The sequence below is a fragment of the Pongo pygmaeus genome, chromosome 15 (genome assembly GCF_028885625.2).
Source record: "Pongo pygmaeus isolate AG05252 chromosome 15, NHGRI_mPonPyg2-v2.0_pri, whole genome shotgun sequence".
In the NCBI taxonomy this organism is placed as follows: Eukaryota; Metazoa; Chordata; class Mammalia; order Primates; family Hominidae; genus Pongo; species Pongo pygmaeus.
Window position 1 is genome coordinate 58,052,638 of NC_072388.2, and position 19,415 is coordinate 58,072,052.

Sequence of the window (19,415 nt, forward strand, 5' to 3'; positions counted from 1 at the left end):
TACTGTATGCTAGGCATCCTAGACTTTTAAATTTTTCTCATATTGTGATCTGTTTCACTCAGGTGATGTATTTTTCTCTTAGAAAGAACAAAATTGAAGCTTTCAAATTTTGTTACATTGTTTCTTTTTGAGATATCTCTGAAAAGTCAGGAAAAACCATGATATTAATGTCCTCAGTCTTATGCACCTGTGTTTGTAGGATGTTCTACTTAATAACTTTTCTTTCATTATTTTTCAGGCATTTAGACTTTTTTGAAATGCTCCGAAATGAAGATGAACTAGAATTTGCCAAAAGATTTGAACTGGTACGTATGCTTACAATTATTCTGGTTTGATTCATCAGTTCACATTATTTCTGTTTGTAATGTGTGTTGTAGAGTCCACACGGACTTTAGGGCAACCTCAAAGCAAACTCAAAGCTCTATTTTGTTTCCTAAGTGGCAGGATTAGCTTCTGTTTGCTTTGAGTTTACTTTACACTGGGGAAATTGAGGAACTTAGATGTTTGATTTGATTTCTTTTTCCTATAAAATAGGTTCACATAGACACAAAAAGTGCAACTCAGATGTTTGAACTGACCAGGAAGAGGCTGACACATAGTGAAGCTTACCCGCATTTCATGTCCATCCTGCACCACTGCCTCCAAATGCCTTGTAAGTGTGTTTGTGACTCACATGTGTGCTTCTGAATGTTTGGACATGTCCAAATGGGTTCTGGCTCCTGCACAGTGCTGATTACATTGGGTGCACACCAGGGATTCCAAGCCTTGGTCTTATGACAGCCAAGTATGTGTGTCTACATGGCTTAAGGGGTGTTACAAAATTTTTTAAATGAAACAAATTAAGATTTTGATTTTAAAAATAAAAAATATGCCTTACAACCTGTTCAGAAAGGGGTAGAGGTTACCTCTCAATCAAATAAGTGATCATTGCATGTCAAAATTCCATAACTTTGGGAAGCATTGGTGCAGATGTTATAAACATCTTTCTGGTTTGGTGGCTCTAAAGGGTGACCGCCATTGACAAATATTCATCCTAGCTTAGAAACAACTTGAAGATTTTTTTTCACTATTCTTTTCTTTTTTAGACAAGAGGAGTGGCAACACTGTTCAGTACTGGCTACTACTAGATAGAATTATACAGCAGATAGTTATCCAGAATGACAAAGGACAGGACCCTGATTCCACACCTTTGGAAAACTTTAATATTAAGAATGTCGTACGAATGTAAGTCTCTTCTTATTCTGCTGCCTGTGAGATAATGGTGACAATGTAAGATATTTATTTTATCCTACTACAGAGTAACAGCTGGGAGAGCTGAAATGTTCTAGGGGTCAAATATGAGTTACTGTACACATGCACTATATCTAAGTAACATCTGGTCTTAAATGGGTTTCAAGCATGCACTGAGGATTTTCTCTGCAGTAGACTATTTTTGTACCTGGGGAGAATGCAGTTAGCAGTGGACCTTGTATATTTTTTGTAATAAATGCTCCTTGAACTCTTACACAGGTTGGTTAATGAAAATGAAGTTAAGCAGTGGAAAGAACAAGCGGAAAAAATGAGAAAAGGTAAATAATGAGGCCCTGATAAGAGAAGAGGCTGTGTTATTGGTTATTGGGTGACCTGGATTTCCATATATTTTGGAAATTTACATTGATGTGTCTTGTTAGCTTGGTGCAAGCAGCCTTTCTTTTTCCGTCTTTTAAGGGCATTTTGCACTGAGTTTCTTAAATTGAGCTATTTTAGTTGTCATACTGATTCTCAAATATTTTATCCTTTTATTATAATCATGTAAATGTTCTGAAAAGCTTATAGCATTTGCTGTTCAGTATTCCTTAAATCAAATTTTCTTAACTACTAATAATTCAAACCCTTCCCCTACTCTGTCATGGCTCTTTAAATCATACTGGGTTTTAAGAAATATAATAAAGGACTTGAGGAATTATCCAAAATTTTAAAAGAGAAGAACAGGTCACTTGGTTTCTTTTTTTTTTTTTTTTTGAGATGGAGTCTCTCTCTGTCACCCAGGCTGGAGTCAGTGGCGCCATCTCGGCTCACTGCAAGCTCCGCCTCCCAGGTTCACGTCATTCTCCTGCCTCAGCCTCCCAAGTAGCTGGGACTACCAGCGCCCGCCATCACATCCGGCTAATTTTTTGTATTTTTAGTAGATATGGGGTTTCACCATGTTAGCCAGGATGGTCTCGATTTCCTGACCTCATGATCCACCCGTCTTGGCCTCCCAAAGTGCTGGGATTACAGGCGTGAGCCACCGTGCCCGGCCTACTTGGTTTCAATAACCCAATTCTGTCCATGACCTTGATTTGGTACCAGTTATAAAAAGAGAAGTCATTCAGAAAATCAGTGACCATTGCTGAGATATGTGTTATGAAACATTAGCTGGCCAGCTATTAGTGTGTTTTTGAATATGTCTTTGATATTATCTCTTAGTATCAAATGAGAGACATTTATGTCCATCAGTGTACCAACCATACAGATAAATGTATATAATTTTCCTTCCTGTTTTAAAATATTAGCAAATTGAAGTTGGCCTCTTTGTGGAAATAATAATACTGCCAGCCACCATGCTCTCACCGTACTGGTTAACTGACTTCCTTTTCCTTGTCCAACTTATTCACTCACAGCCAATGAAATACAATAGCATTCACCCCAATATTTAATGTGCTGAAAAGCAGGTCCAAGAGATGCCTAAGCATTTCCTTTTCTCTCATCACATTTCCACTGAGCAGAAAAGCAGGGCCATAACTGATATCAGAAAATACCAATTGTGAACTAACTACTGTTATGTTACGAGTTCCTCATATGTATTCAGATTGCTCTCAAATAAGTGATATTGCACATGTATTTTAAAAAATAAATTTCAGAAACTGCTACAAAAATAATAGAAACATTGACTAAAAATCAGGGTAAAGAGATTAAACCAAAGAGAAAATAGTCAATGAGTGAATATTTTAGGAATACATTCTAGAGCATGGAGACTCAAGTGTGCAGGTTGAGGAGAGCACTTAGGATGTAAGCTTTCGAGTCATTCATTCATTCATTCATTCGGTGAATACCTGTTGAATGCCTGTATGTGTCAGGCACTGTGCTGAGCTCTGGGTCTGAGTCTCAGCTCTCCCCCTTTCTCACTGTGTGGATGGGCTAAGTCATTTCCTCTCTTCTCCCCCAGTCTCGACCTTTGCAACCTGAGGATTAATCCTGACTCACAGTGTGGTTGTGAAGATTAAATGACAAAACAAATATAAGAACATTACATAGTGTCTGGCACATACTAGTTGCACAATAAATGATAGCTACTGTTGCAGGATTTAGGTGGCTGAGATGGTGCAAAAGAAAATCACCAATGTCAGTGGGAGGAACAGGTTGTTTTAGTGTTTTAAAGTGAAATGATGGGTAGAGTCTAAAAGAGGAAAGATTATAGTTAAACGTTAGTTTTTTTTCTAGAAGCTTCAGGTGACAAAATTGTATTAAAGAGGGCATATTTTGATAAAATAGTCCAAGGGTAGAAGTGATAAGGAGACAGAAGTTCTATGGACCTAAAAGGTAGAGAATATTTGGGGAGAATTCTCTTTAGGGCAGCACACCCAGGAAGTGCTCAATAAAAGCTTAGTGACTGAGTGGTAAATAGATACCTTTGTGGAGAGAGTCATTTAGGCTGGAGCTTCCCAAACCTGGCGTACATCAGGATCATCTAAGCCCTGTAGTCTACCTACAAAATAGACTTCTTGGAATAGTGTCTGGGGAGTCTTGAAATGCTGAAACTTCTCAGGTAATTCTGAGACACAGCCAGCTTCATCAAAAGCTAATGACCAGTGAGAGGAAGGCAAGTTTCTAGTCCTGAAATTGTGAAAGAAGAATGAAATGGAGATAAAAGAAGGAAAATGGGATATAGAGAGGTCATTTTTAGATGTATTTCTGGAGAAGTTAGGGAGGCAACAACAGAGTGGTAGAAGTGGATTGCTGACAAAATCCAGGGATTTTAGTGGCTTGAACTCCTCTCTGTAAACTCTAATTTGGGGGAACTCAGGAGAGAGAAGGTCAGAGACAGAGAAAACAAGAATTTAAATGTGTTACCAAATTCAGAAGTAGGGACCAGCTCTATTAGTATAGCTCTGCCCCAGTGGGTTATACCTCTAGTGGATTTATTGATATAAAAAGAATAGGAATTGGGGCCATGTATTTGAAATAAAAATCCGCAGCCTAAACTTTGTTAGTTCTGTTTTCCAAAACTCATCACTCCTTTCAGCAAGCTTATATTCATTGGCAGTGTGAATATGCATTATGCTGAATTGGATGCCCTGTTTTATTATACTAGGATTGAGGAAGTCAGTAAAACTACAGCTGAGAGTCAGTATTTTTCTCCCCTGTGTTAACCATGATTTTCACGTTCTACTCACCCCACTCCCCTTAAGATATTTAATACTGAGATGATAACATTTGCTTTCATATGCCTTAGTAATTGTTTACTGAAAGCATAAAATACTTCAAGTAGCCTTCTGAGGGGAGATGGGAGAAGTGATTCCCTCTGGGGACAAACCCTGGGTCTGACAGCAGCTCTTCCTCACAGGTGAGACCCTCCCTTCCAGCCCTTCGGCTGGTTGGATGTGAGCTGGCAAACCTAACTCATAAAAGCCGAACTACTCTGTCTCATTTCTAATTTGTGAAAAGAGGCCATTTGAATATTTATTTTTTTCCTCATATTGCTAAAGGACCATTTTAATGACAAGATTCTGAATCAACTACCAAACAGGTACCATTCTCCTCCACAAGAAGTCACTCAAACTTTTGTTCTGTATTTAGAACTGTGAGTGTAGGCTCTCTTCTTCAGTCTCTTACAGAACGTAGTTAATAACATTGTTCATCCGAAGCCCATTCCAAGCACAAACATCATTTAGCCTTTGAGTTGCTCCCTTTGATGGAGAAGAGGAATAATATTTACCTAATAAAGATCCTCATAATCTCTGCCATCATCCTCAGTCAATTTTTTTTTAGAGAAAATGCTTCAGCTTTGAAGACTCTCCTGTTTTCATGTCCATTTGTTTTCATGTGTAGAGCACAATGAGCTACAACAGAAACTGGAAAAGAAAGAACGAGAATGTGATGCCAAGACTCAAGAGAAGGAAGAGATGATGCAGACCTTAAATAAAATGAAAGAGAAACTTGAAAAGGAGACTACTGAGCATAAGCAAGTCAAGCAGCAGGTGGCGGACCTCACAGCACAGCTCCATGAGCTCAGCAGGGTGAGGTCTTCCACTCAGCTCACGGGCAGCTGCCAAGGCCTCACTGACCCTACAGCCCCTCACCCTTAAGTAGACAACTTCATACTGGGGGAATAAAATCTGAAATGGCTCATGATTCATCACAATTAGGAGACTCACTCCCTCTGCTATCATGTAGGCAGCAGAGGCTGTTTGGGGGTGCATTTTTAAATACTGTACAAATCTAAGAGCAAAGGAAATTGCATTAGCTTCTTAAAGTGAAAACTGACTTCATGAAAACCAGATTCTCTGTGATGGTGCAAGAAGTGATAGAGATATGAATGCATCCCAGACAAGTACTTGAGTGTCAGGTACAAAAGGTTGATGCAGTGGAGTCCATGAAGGCCCAAAAGAGTCCATTCGACTTTACCGATCCTTTAAACATTCTCAGAAGGGTGAATTTCTCTATAATATACATTTTAGGCAAAGTTACAGACTCTTAAATCATTCAGTGAATTTACTTCTTCCATTGATCTTTCTTTTCCTATTTTTATCTTTTCAGAGGGCCGTCTGTGCTTCAATCCCAGGTGGACCCTCGCCTGGAGCACCAGGAGGGCCCTTTCCTTCCTCTGTGCCTGGATCTCTCCTTCCTCCCCCACCACCCCCACCTCTACCAGGTGGGATGCTTCCCCCTCCACCACCGCCCCTCCCTCCAGGTGGCCCTCCTCCTCCCCCAGGGCCTCCTCCCTTAGGGGCAATCATGCCACCTCCTGGTGCTCCAATGGGCCTGGCACTCAAGAAGAAAAGCATTCCTCAGCCCACAAATGCCCTGAAATCCTTCAACTGGTCTAAACTGCCCGAGGTGAGCCATTTGTTCCAGTTTTGCCTCTAACGGATAGCATTAGCAGCTCATTGTGTTATCACTGAAAGGAAAAACAGCCCTGGCTGTTAAATGATTTCATTTTCCAGTGTGGGCCCAGAGTTCTCACTAGCTCAGATATTTAAGTGATAAAGCTTCTGAAATAAATGACACGTTGTTTGAAACCTGCTCACTTTGAGTGTCTGGTAGACTGAAAAATTTGGGATAGAAGCACTTTTTAAATAACCATGCCTGTTCTTTTTATGTATAACTGTAAACTATAGCACTTATTACATTGATGTTTCTAGAACAAACTGGAAGGAACAGTATGGACCGAAATTGATGATACAAAAGTCTTCAAAATTCTAGATCTTGAAGACCTGGAAAGAACCTTCTCTGCCTATCAAAGACAGCAGGTAATAGCATATGCCCTCCAGACACCAAAAAGGTAGAAAAATCATGTATTATGCGTGATCCCTGGCCCATCAGCCATGGCCGTGATGTGACAGGCATATGAATTCTAGGCTGTTGGATCTACCCTGTGCATGTCCATGTCTCCGTCCAAGTGCCTGTCAGTTGTATGTGAACAGTTGAAGGTATATAAGCTCCTTGTTAGGGAGTTTCATATCTGGTATATGTCTAAGACCTTGTCTCTATTGGTGTAAAGAGTTTTGTATGCTGTCACTTGTATTTAGTCAAAATGGTTCACCAGGAGAAAGTAGAAGAGTTAAATAACTTAAATCGTCACCCCACAATGTTTGTATCTAAAGCTATTTTGGTTCATCTGAATTTTTTAAAAATACATATCAAATGGTTACTATCTGAAGCAGAATTCTTTGTGAAATGGATGGAATTTTTAGAAGTATGGAGGTTTTTAAATGACTATAATTTGGCCAGTAGATGGAACTTAGGAGTTTTTACTATATGTCATAAACAGAAGTGGGGTTGTAAAGACCAGGCAAGTGGGGAGATGGCAATTGTGCAAATAGGACCAGAGACGCTACTGAAAAGTGAGCAAAGCTTTTGTAATAGTAACAAAAACATGTGATTTGGTGCCTGCTGGCACTCCACATTGACAAGGCATCACTATGTGAGCCCCAGTCACATCTGTGTGGTACCTCTTGCTCTTCAAGAGGGCATCGTGATAGAGCCTCTTAAAGTTAGACCAGAAGAGAACACAGCAAGGTGGCCAGGTCTGGAGAGTTTCAGAAGAAAAAAGAAAAGGTGGAGTAGGATCCCAAATAATCAAAGCCTTGAGAAGAGAAAACTTGAGTCCAGTAGTGTGAGAAGAAAGATTCTTAAGTATGACTGAAGAAGTGGAATGATGGAGAGAGCAGAGTTCATCCTAAACAGGAACACACGAATGCTGGGCCTCTTACGGGGCTTTCCTTGGGCTTTACTGAGAGGCCCTTAACTCCCAGATGAATCATGGGTGGAGCATCCTTAAACAAGCAGCAGACTTCCTAGTTGGTTTCCTTGGCTTAGTCCCCAAGAAAGAGTGTATCAGAAAAGAAATACTGAGCACCAAAAGAGTAGATGGACTCAGGCTAGGGGGAGAAACAAAAACTAAGGGTTTTTTGTTTCATTTTGTTTTGTTTTTCAAAATGGTCCTTCATACATCTGAAATGGGGGGAAAAAAGCCAATATTTAAATGAATATTTTTCCTTAAGAAAGGGAAAGCTTTTCTGCAATGCCTTTTATGCTAGTTTAATAAAATACAAAAATAGAGGCAGTTGCCTGCCATAGTGACATGAACCCTTAAAACAGGAGCCCTCAGCTGCCCACCCCTACTGTAAGTAGAAAGGCAAACTTGGGCAATGTTATACACACCAAATAAGGAAAAATGAAAAAAACACAATGAAGATAAGGCATTGGCCAATAGAAAGCAAAACAATTTATCTTTCAAAGGACAAAAGTTGTCTTTAGAGTCCTCACGTGGCAGGGACTGTGACCAGACTCATTCCTGATTGGCTGCAACATGCTGCTGCTTTCTCTGTCTGCTGTCCTGAGAAGGTGTCTCCTTGGCCTTGACATGGAATCTTGAGCCATTTTAGCAAATTTCCTGATAATTCAAATAATCTTCTAACCTGGCTACATGACCCATTGCTTTCCCACTTCAGTTTTGATCGCTGATACTGTTCCATGCTGGTTGCCTAATATGAAGATTTGAGAATGTAGAGAAGTAAATTAAAGGAAGGAAAAGCAGCAGTTGTTCCAAATGATGCTATTCAAGTCTGAGCGTGTGGGTTGCATTTATTATAAAGGCAGGTGGTTGAAAGACCTAAGTTTACAAGACTCATAATTAACTGGATTTCAGCAGAAGGTGCAGAAGGATACTGCCAAAATGCTCTGGGACAAATATGTGGACAGTTCTCAAGAGCTCTGGGAGACAAGATTGCAGAAAGCCTAGCAATTGGGTAATTGTCTCCTAGCAACCAACACTGTTTAAGTAATCAGTAGGCATTCCAGTCAGGAGAGTCCAGAACATTTAAGTTATACTTAACACTAAGTAGACCAGTAAGTAGAATCAGTTGTGACCATATTTTCAATAACACTTCCTGGAGAAAAATTTCAGCATACCTGATCAGCTTGAGTAATTCAAGTAGGTTTTCCCTCTTGGTGCAAGAATTTGAAATGAGAATTTTTAAACTGTAAATATATTTTCTAAATAAGGATAATTTGAGCCATTTTATTGAAATTACTGAATTCTGATAGAAAATCCAAAGATGTGGACACTTTAGTTGGAATATATAGGACACAGTAAAGGAAATGGGGTCCCTGTCATTGAATGTCCCCTTATCTCATGACCAATGGAACTACTCAAGACTTATGCATTTTCATTTCAGTCTTGGCAGTGCATTATATAATTCACTTGAACTGCTCTCTTCTCTACTCCAAATGAATACTGGGGATCTATTTTTTTCCATGATGTCTCCTCTTTCCTCCCTCCAGAGTCATGACACCCTATTCAAACTCTCTGGACTTCAGCCAGTTGTTTGGCTAGATACAATTCTCAGAGAGGCAAAGGAACATTACAAAGGTAATGGCATGAATACCATTACCTGTATGCATGCAACAGGAACCCTGCACAGAGTAAGATTTTGGAAAAATCTCAGTAATATTGGATTAGTATAATTTAGATGAATACTGAGAAATGACACTTAGGGGATATATACAAACATACATGTATATGCACACACGTACGCTTACACATATCTGCATAAAATATATCCAGTTGATTTGAGGAATCATTAAAATCAGAACTTATATTGTTTGCTTTGTATACAAAGTACTTCAAAGGGTGAAAATGTGTTAAATTTTTGCACAGGCCCACAGTGTAACTTATAGTATAAAAGCAGAGATGAGAAAAAGCTGTAAATAACTATAATATGGACTACAAGATGATAATATTAAACATCTATTACATTCCTGATGCCAAGTATGATATGCACAGTTCCCAAACTCATCAACCTTAAGATTTAGTTCTCAAGGAGTTCTTATACTTATTTTCTTCCTTAATGCTCACCCCCAACTCTATGAGTAGATATTCGTATTTTATAGATAATAAAAACATGGCTTGGTGTGTATTTAGTAACTCCAAAGGGACATAATTCCCAGTTTCACTTTGTTCTTCCCCATGGTTTTTATTCATTATAAATGTCAGACTTTGTATAGGATTTTCTTTAACTCCAGCTTTGAGAACAAGACTACTCCTATTTAGAATTTTTTTTCAGTGTAAATATCAAAGGTGTGCAGAGCTGATTATGTAAGCTTATGTGCCACATGAATTGGGATCTAACAGCAGGCACTTATTTCTCCACTCACATTCCAAAAGTTCATTTGAAAGTCAGTGTCTTGAATCTCAGGTCCTCTTTTTCTCATTGAAACTATATTATACATGGTTTCCAGGTCAGCCACAAAAGACTGATTTAAATGGTAGCACATTGCATAGCAGTACTTTTCAGATACAATTAAATAATATTCATCTCCGTTTTATGGGAAATTTTCATCCCTAGATGCTATAAATTCATTTCTCTCTATCCATACAATTGAATAGAAGGGAAATGAGCTAAAGGCACTACATTTACCTAAAGGGAGTCATATCTCTGTAGCAACAAATTCACAGCTCACTATCTCTTCCTTCCCCCTGGTCTTTGCTTGAGGATAACCCTTCCTTAAGGATCCTATTGTCATCACATTGTAAAACTTTTCAAAGCCTCTACTCTGGGTTAGGAACAAAGAATAACTGTGGTCTCAGGCTCCAGAATCCAACCTCTCCTGCTTATATGTAATACACAAGACATTTTGGGGGCTCCATTGAGAGCATTCAATGATATCTTCCGATTTTTTATAAATTACCAAAGAATTTTCCTTTTTTATTCTCTTTACAATTTTTATTCTATAGATATAATTTTCACATTGAAAAATGTTATGATTTAAGATATTTATTTCAGTAGGCTTGATCCTTAGCCATGGCACATGAAAACAGAACAGAGAAATATAAATAGTGGTGTTTTTTTTTTTCTTAAGACCAAATGTAAGTTCTGTAACTGAGCTTCATGGTAAGAGTTAATCAGATGCAGGGTTTTATATAAATATAGTGTATGAATTTTCCTGGATAGAGATTCATAATTTTTACCAGATTTACAAAAGTCTCAAAAAGATTAAAAACCATTCATGTAAAAGTTATGATTATCTGTGAAGTGTTGAGTCATTATCCCATTGTGGAATTCAGTCTATAGCACTATCAGCACTGCTTCCTGAAAATGCAAGTCCCAACTTCCTATTTGTACTCCAAGCCCTAAGCTTTATGCCAGAAATTGCCTGGAAAAACCAGACATCCTGTTAGGTGAAGCCAAATATAAGTGATTCTACCACATTTGACCCAAGCCAATTAGAAGTATCTTTTGTTACTTCTCTCTGATTTTTCAGTGAATAAGCTTTCAAAAAGAATGTTAACCTACTTGAAATAGGCCTGGAAGCATCATTATTTCTAACATGCCCCTTTGAATGAAACTCATAAGCTTTATGATTTTATTTCTAATGTGCCAAGTAAAGGACTTTTAAAGAAGTGGAATCTTTAGGGTAATAATTGAAGAAACTCTTGCTTGGCATTCTTCATCCTCACCTCTAGAAAGAAAATGTATTACATAGTTATTAACTATTACACTTATTGCTGATGGTGGTGACAAATTGGAGATCTTGACCAGCTGTTTTTTCAGCTCAACTGAAAGCAGAGCAAAAGGGGAATAAGTGGACTTGATCATCAGCTTGAAAGATGAAATAATTGTATTATTGTACCTTCCAAGTACTGAGCTCATACATATGTGTCAGATACCTATGTGTCAGGTACTATACACAACGCATTACATGATTGTCATGTTTAATCTTCACACCAATCAGTTGTTAATTAGCCACATTTTACAGACAGATAGACTGAGCCCCAAGCCACACACCCGGTAAATAACAGTTGCCTGATTCCACAGGCCTCTTACACTAGAGGTCAGAAGTCTCAATTTCCTGACACTGGGAACTCATAAAATAGGATGAGTTGCCAGTGAACTTCAAAAAAGTTTCTTCTTTGAGGGTCAGACAGTAAGAGCAGAATCTAAGTTCAACTAGCAACTCTCTCTTTAAGAGAAAAAAAATAGGTTAAGATGACTTCATGGAGTTCATTTCGCCATAGTCTTTTTTGCCCTTGAAAGGAAACTGCTTTTATAGGAAGAGTCCTAAGGAGCTTCAGAGTAGACAACTTGGCAGTTATAACAGAGACAAAAGAAAACTGGGATATCAGAGGAGTATCCATTGTTTTTTAAATGCCATTCTAGAAAAGCAGTCCCCCCTTGTATGGCTAGAGCAAGGGGAGGACACATTCTGTTTCCCACTAGAGGAATTATGTGAAACAGCTCATCTGTGTAAAATTGGCCTTGGCAGTGCTGCTGAGACCAATTAGACCTTAAGAAATCTGCTGAGCAAATGCTGGTTGTGCAAGCTGTTGGCCCGAAAACTGGGGCGTGTTTTGCACACCAAAGCCTTATTCATTTCAGCATTGCAAAAATATGCAACGTATGCTATAACTTTCTCACAGCATGTCAGTTACCTCTTCCTTGTTCCCTTTTTCACTCCAAGTCTTTTCTAAAAACTATTTCCAGAAGAGACTGTTGAACTTGTATGCTTGAACAGTCCTGGGGCAGTTAGGACAGGGCCACGAATGGCTGCACAACACACGTATCACTGATTTTCTCTTAATTGCATGTTCTTTTTCCTCATACCTACCTGTAGCACCTACAGGCATTATTTGCACTTTATAGGGGTGCTGAGGGTTAATATTACTGACTTGAGTTGTTCAACCTGTCTTTTCTCAATCCTTCCTTATAACACAAGATGACAGGAGATTATTTCCATCAAAAAAAAGTTTATTTATTTATTTATATATTTTTGGTTTTCGTATTAACAGTAGGAATAGTTTCCTCAAGTTGATGGGATTGATTGATATTCTCCTGCTTCAAGTAAAATCATCATGTTGAATAAATGGAGCCAGTGGTCATTTCAAAGAGAGTTTGTTCCTTTCCCAGCTTGGGTCTTTCTCAGGTGTTTTAAGCCCTGTCTTTTCTGAATTTGATTTTCCACCATTGAAAATTGGGTACAGCAAATGTCATCGTCTTTCTCTACCCTGAATGCTTAGTATTGTGCTCTTCATGGTATTCAGCCAAATTTTCTCATCTTCATCAACTCTCATTGATGATCCCGGGGGCATAAATCATCTCTTACCCTACATCACTTGTTTCCTTGACTGCTTTGACTTTCCCCCATTTGTTGCTGTGACTTCTGAACTGCATATATCTGATTTGCCTTTTCCATGCCTCTGCCATGGCTGTAGGATTTCTTTGTGAACAGTAACTCCAAGCAGGTAAGTGAGCTACTACCTAAAGCTTGCTTAATATAACTCCTTGGCTCACTGTAAGCTTGAAATCTCTTCATTATCCAGGGTTTTGTTTTTGTTTTTGTTTTTTACATAGTGTAATCTAATGCCTAGGTAACTCCACTTTGGATTTCAACTCTTAAATGAGTATCTAGAGGTTCGCCTGAAATTTTAGCATGAGACAGTTGACATTTGATCACCTAGTGCCTCATATTATCAATTCCATATTGCCTTTGTTTTCTAAACTGTTACACAGTTGTAGAGTTCTTTGGTTTCTTTACTTTTTTTTAATGCTACCATTATTGGTATAATAATTTATATAATTTTTTTTCCTCCTAATTCCTGAGTGGGAAATATTTGAAAAAGGCTTGATGGTGTATATAAGACTTGGACTATTGTCTTCTGATAGTTATCAAGTACTTTTTATAGATTGCATAGGCTGCAGTTGAATTTAGATGCTTGATATGCTTAGTGTCTGAGCAAGCCAGATTGCAGTCACATCACTACAAATTCATTTTCTTTTTAAGCTGCAAAAATTTAAACAGTAGTACAGACTCATGTTAAAAACAGCAGTCTGATCCAAGATTTTGTAGTTTGTAGAACTGATAATGTTTGATGTTCTCCATAAATTCACGAGGCTTAGTAGGAAAGTACGTAGAATTTTTAGAACTTAAACAGACTTTAGAGGTACTACTTTAATTCCGCCCCCTCATCACATGAGGAAACTCTGTAGGTAAGTTGAATGAATAATTCAGCTAAGATTCTTTATCTTTGTGTAAAATGTAGATACAACTTTGCAAAAGAAAGAGCTACTTAATAATCAGTTTTCTTACATTTTTAAAACACTGTAACCTTTTTAATTGATTCTCACTGCTAATGAAATCAAACTTGCTATTTATCAAGTTAGCCTTGAACTTTTTATTATTACCAATACTCCTGATGTTCAGTTCACTCTAACAGTATATTATACATATTTTTTGTCTGTTCCACCTGAAATTATAACTGGCCATCATAGCTTACAGATTTCTATACAGCAACAGAATATGCAAGTAGCCTTTTATTGTTAGTTCAGGTAACTGAACTCATGCCTCAAACTGCCCCTTCCCATTGTCCATCAGGCTCTGGAGTAATGAAAGATACCATCTGGCTTTGGGAGCTTCCTGTTGTACATGAAGATGTTTGGGAGGTTTTATCGTTTAGCTTTTTTGAGTGCTCACGATGCAAATGGTTCTGGGGTGAATGGGCCTTGCAAGTGGCTGGACCAGCAATGGCAAGCCTCAGCTGAGCCTGATTCATAGTGACAGTTCTTCTGTCTGCAATCCATAGGAATTTGGGGGACAAAAGGAGGGCACCACTCACTGATAATTTATGCACACTTAGCATCTTCAACTTAGAAGCACTTTGTTCTTCCAAATAATGCTTTTTCAAATGTGGGTGGTCAGCTTTTCTTATTATCTCCCTCTACCAAGTAGACTGTAGCCTTTGTTTCAATTCCATCATTCTCCACACTCCCCACCTCACCATCTCAGCCTTGCCCATGTGTATACGAGTGTGTGTATGTGTGTATGAACAACAGCATAAAGGAAAGTGTGTGTCTGAAGTCTGAATGTCCCTGTTGGACTTTGATGGATTTCTTTCATGCTCTTTACAGAAAGAAGCAGATGCCATTGATGACACTCTGAGTTCCAAACTTAAAGTCAAAGAGCTTTCGGTGATTGATGGTCGGAGAGCTCAGAATTGCAACATCCTTCTATCGAGGTATTGTTGATGTTGAATAAACATTTCTAGTAGGACCAACATTTCCATTCTGTGGCTCAAAACCACATGTTAGTGATTTTGTTTTAATTGTACTCTGCTGAGGTACAGTTGTTTGGATCCCCTTCTGTTAAAATGAGAACAGCTCTTGGTGCTTACTTTCCCTAGTGGAACATATCAGAGCTGGATGCCTTCTTTCTCAAAGTTTAATTTCCAGAGACCTCTAAATGTAAAGGCAGAACACCCTAAGTCAATCTTTTCTTCCCAGAAAGCCTGTAAAATGGACTTGACTTTTATTTACACTTCTTGGCCTTAGAGATATTTTGGTCATTTAGTAGCATTGTCACAGAATCAGGACCAACAGATGAAGGCCCTTTGTTTTATTTTGCTTTCTAATGTCACCTTTTTTCATTTCAAGGTTATATGATTTCATGCTCTTTTTGAGCATTTTTATAGCTAAAAGGATATGTAAATCTCAAACCTCCATGAAATGCTAATTTATCCAGTTCAGCCCTGTTCGGAAATCTTTCTCATAATTAGTGAACCATCACAGCCTTGGAACTTGAAAAGAAGAAAGGAAATTTGGGAGCCTGGAATCTGATTGCAGCTTCGGGCAATGTTGTCAGGTTGTTCTGGGCATTTCAAATAGCTTTTCTGTATCTAGTTTCTTCTTTTCTGTAAAAGGAACTTTCATATTAGGCAAAGACACCTAATGCTTATGGAGTGAGTGAAGATGTAAAGAATCCTGAGTGTTGGGGCTTTAAAGATAAGTTACGTTCTGGAAGGAATGTTGTATATGCATTGAGGCTGGTATAAGGTGACTTCTTTTTCAGGGACTATGAAGAGAGGAAAAGTAGTAGTCCTTATTATTTAGATGTTCTTAGAATGCATTTCTTTTAACACAAAGAGCTAGTGCTTGGTTTTCATGGAAGTTGATTCTTAGCCAGATATGTATTACTTTGGGGAGCAAATGTTTCTTTTAGTGAAGAGAAATTTAACCTTAGTGAGATCTTTGAATTTTAATGCAACTAGTAAGGTAACCTGAACCATCCTGTTAGCATTTTATTTCTGCCTCTGGCTGAAAGCTCTGTAAATGGCCATACCCTGTGTTTATTCTGACTTTTGTTCCGTGAACTATGCTCAGGTTAGATAAAATATCTATCTGCCTCAGGAAGCCACCACTTAAAATAACTTGAAGGTCTATTTATTTTTCTTCTACAATAGTCCCCCCCTTATCCACAGTTTCACTTTCTGCGTTTTCAGTTACTCACGGTCCAGTATATCAAGATATTTGGAGGTAAACTGCATTCACGTAGCTTTTATTACAATATATTGTTTTAATTGTTCTATTTTATTTTTAGCTATTGTTGATCTCTCACTGTGCCTGATTTATAAATTAAACTTTACCCTAGGTATGTATGTATAGAAAAAAAAACATAGTCTATGTAAGGATCAATACTATCCACAGTTTCAGGCATCCACTGGGGGTCATGGAAAATATTCTCCTCCAATAAGGGAAGACTGCTGTACAGTGTAAACAATTTGTTTTGTTACCTTTTTATAAGTAGTATTCCTAGTAGCAAAATTAAATTAACTTGGGGAAAGTTGTGGAGTTTTTTTTACATCCTAGAATTTCTCTCTATATTTTATGCTTGTGCCATCCAGATGAATGCTTTAAAACACTTGGTGAAGGGAGCTGTCACAGAATTTCTATAGTGTTGAAATGCCTTTAGAGTAAAAACTGTGACCTCGTTCCTTATTGACAGATTATTCAGTAGTACTAAGTACCAGCCAGGGTAATTACACTAGATATAGATAAGGTTACATCTGTTTCTGGCAAATTTCCCATTCTGTTATTGAGGGAATTAGTTCATATTTGTGGTATGTAAATTCCCTTGTTGCCTTAGGCCCTGACACTTTTGAGGTGACTTAGAACTTGAATGTATCTAAACTCTCATAAGACAGTTTTAAGAACTGGCCTCGTATCTGTCAGATTATCAATTAAAATCCAGTTTCGTGTATAAGTATTATTACAGTGAGCACAATTTAAAAGTGTGTGTGACAAAGTAGTTTTGAGTCCCGTTTGACCTGCTGGCCATTGGGCTGCATTGATCAGGATCTGAAGCCCTCTCTCCCATGGATGATTCAGTGCCCCGTCCTTTTGTGCTCACTGGTCAGTTGTTTTACTCTCTCATCAGGAAAGCACAGAATGACATGTTAAATGTTGTGGTAAAAGTGAAAAAATTAAGCAGATTTAATTATAATTTGTATTTTATTTAGTTTTTTAACCAATCAGCAGTTTACTTTTCATTCTTCCTTTTTTGTTGGCAATTTATTACTATGCACAAAAGGAGCTGGGGACATAAAAGGAGAAAGAAGTAGGAAAACGTATTCAATACTTTTTCTCTTAGTCACCACTTTGGAGCATTTTTTTGCCCAGCACTGTGCTGAGTGCCATAGGACGTACCAAAAGTTAAGATAACGTTGCTGCCTTTGAAAGCACATGGCTAATTGGAGAAGAAAAATGACACCTGTGAGAAGATTTGTGCACAGTTCAGGGCTTACACTGGTCTGACTGAAGGACACGGAGCTCAGCCCATGTAGGAGGGGCACCAGCAGGGCTTATTGTAGAAAGTGGGCCTCAAAGGCAAGGACTGTTATATGACAAGAGGAGGGGCCGGGAAGGCGGTGTCAAGGAGGCGTGCAGCAGCAAAGATGTGGGAGGGACATAAGCACAGTTAGTAAAGAGAGCCCTGCAATCCCGGCAGAGAATTATCAATTGGATTGAATGAAACCAGGCAGGAGAGCCCGAGATTCAGGCATTGTGCATTTATAAGGGCATGAGTCAGCCCAGGATCACATCATAACCTCCTCATCTATAAAATGAAGATCATGAGGGTAGCAGCCCTGCAGCGGCTTGTGAGAATTCCTCCTAGGATGTGTGCAGCCCCGGGAAGGGTGCCTGGCATGGGAGCTGCCCAGTCAATGTCCTATTTATGTATCCATGGGATCAGAACTGGTGCCGTTTGTTCAGTAGGACACTGTGTGTTTGTTTAATAAGGTTTTTTAGTTTGGTCTTTTGGTTTCGCAGGACAGGTTAGAAGGGGTTAACAGCTGGACCAGGGCAGCCATCAGATAAGGGCCTCTGTTGTCCAGGTGAGATCTGATGACTAACGACAGCCTGGAGAGAGATGAAGAAGCCCTTGAAGGCTGATTTTGTGCTTGGGGACAATGAATAGGAATGTTTCTATGTCAGCATTTCCTACCTTCTCACACTTGCTATCTTTCTTTCCTGATTATTTCATTCCCAGAGACTGGTGAACTTCTCTATTTCTTATCTTGCTGTCTAGGGATTTATTTCCTGGCAATGCCATCATTACAGCAAAGTTCACCACAGTGAAAGCCTGTGGCGTATTGCATGGGCTGTATTTTAATGAATGCTTGTGTTCACAGTATTTAAAATTATACCTTAAAGGTCTTCTTCATATTTTACAAATGTCAGTGGACCTTTTGGTCAGGGGCACCTGCCACAGCATTGTCTGGAGCCAAGCAGGCAATTGGAAAGAGGCCAAGGCAGGGAGGAGGTGCCAGCACTCCCCATGCCTGAGTGAGTAGGATATTTGTAGCATGAGTGACCAAATCATTCGAAGCTCTCAGAAAGAGATGGCCTAAAAGGTGTGCATTTGAATGGGGACCTCCAGGGCACCAGGGACCGTACCTTTCATGGGAAGAGAGTAGAATGGACACATCTTAGAGACGTTCCTCAGGTCCTCAGGGAATAAGCAACTTTTCTACTATGTATGTGTGTATGGGTGACATGTAGCAATTTAAAATTTACTCTGTTTTATTCCCTAAAACAGACCTCTCTGCCAAAGGCCTGGGGGTGGCGGCAGGGGAGACAGAAACTTGGAAGCAGGTTTATATTGCAAAATGAACCCACCTAAAACACAATTTTATGAAGTGTTCTGCCGTTCTTTTTTTCCAGATGCTCACTTAGCACAGCAGCCTGGGTGTAGTAAACCACAAAAAGCTACTCTAAAGTAGGGGGATTTGGCCTAAATCCACTGAAGCAGAGCTAAGGCTGATCTAGCCATCCATCCTTATTTTAATTACGCCTGGATGTTCCAATTCTCTTGGCAAATTTTTGAAATACTTGAGTAGAGCAACCTGGAGTTGAATACTGTTTTAAGATGGCTGGTTTGTTTCCTGCCTTGTAAAGAAAGTTGGAGTAGATATCTCAAAAGTTGCCCCCCTCTAGCACTTCCGAACACTGCCAAGCTTTAAAAGCAATTAATTACAGAGATTAGAGACTGATTCTGTGGATGACAGATGATACTAAGAACTCTGCAACCTATAGAACCATCCCTGAGGGCGGGGTACCTTTCTCCCCTTTCCCTTAAGCTAGGGTTTCTTTGATCCAACAGGCTGCATGCATGGCATTATGTTGACAGGTAGATTTTCTTAAGTGCTAGCCATTAAAGTCTCCAGTCTCTTTGTGGGCCACATTAAGAGAAACCAAAATTGTTTTGAATTAGAGCTAGTGTTTAGTCCAGACAGCCTCTGGGGGTTGAGGAGCATAAATACATACAATTTCAAAAGCAAGAAGTTCTGTGCTCCATATGGGGAGCTAATGAAATGCAAATCTGATACTTCAAGTATTGTT

General features: G+C 38.9%; 1 protein-coding gene across 4 annotated transcripts in view; it reads left to right on the top strand.

The window, feature by feature from the left end:
* The window catches only part of DAAM1 (dishevelled associated activator of morphogenesis 1), a 180,867-nt gene that overhangs the window by 134,891 nt on the left and 26,561 nt on the right, over positions 1–19,415 (top strand). For 2 of the 4 annotated variants that reach the window (XM_054448143.2, XM_054448144.2), the window contains exons 9-17: positions 239–305; positions 535–652; positions 1,086–1,224; positions 1,510–1,568; positions 5,071–5,258; positions 5,779–6,078; positions 6,384–6,491; positions 12,956–12,985; positions 14,649–14,755. In XM_054448143.2, the coding sequence (XP_054304118.1) occupies positions 239–305; positions 535–652; positions 1,086–1,224; positions 1,510–1,568; positions 5,071–5,258; positions 5,779–6,078; positions 6,384–6,491; positions 12,956–12,985; positions 14,649–14,755 (1,116 nt within the window). The remainder of the gene's footprint in view (positions 1–238; positions 306–534; positions 653–1,085; positions 1,225–1,509; positions 1,569–5,070; positions 5,259–5,778; positions 6,079–6,383; positions 6,492–12,955; positions 12,986–14,648; positions 14,756–19,415) is intronic. The other 2 variants (XM_054448145.2, XM_054448146.2) reach the window with 1 other exon arrangement.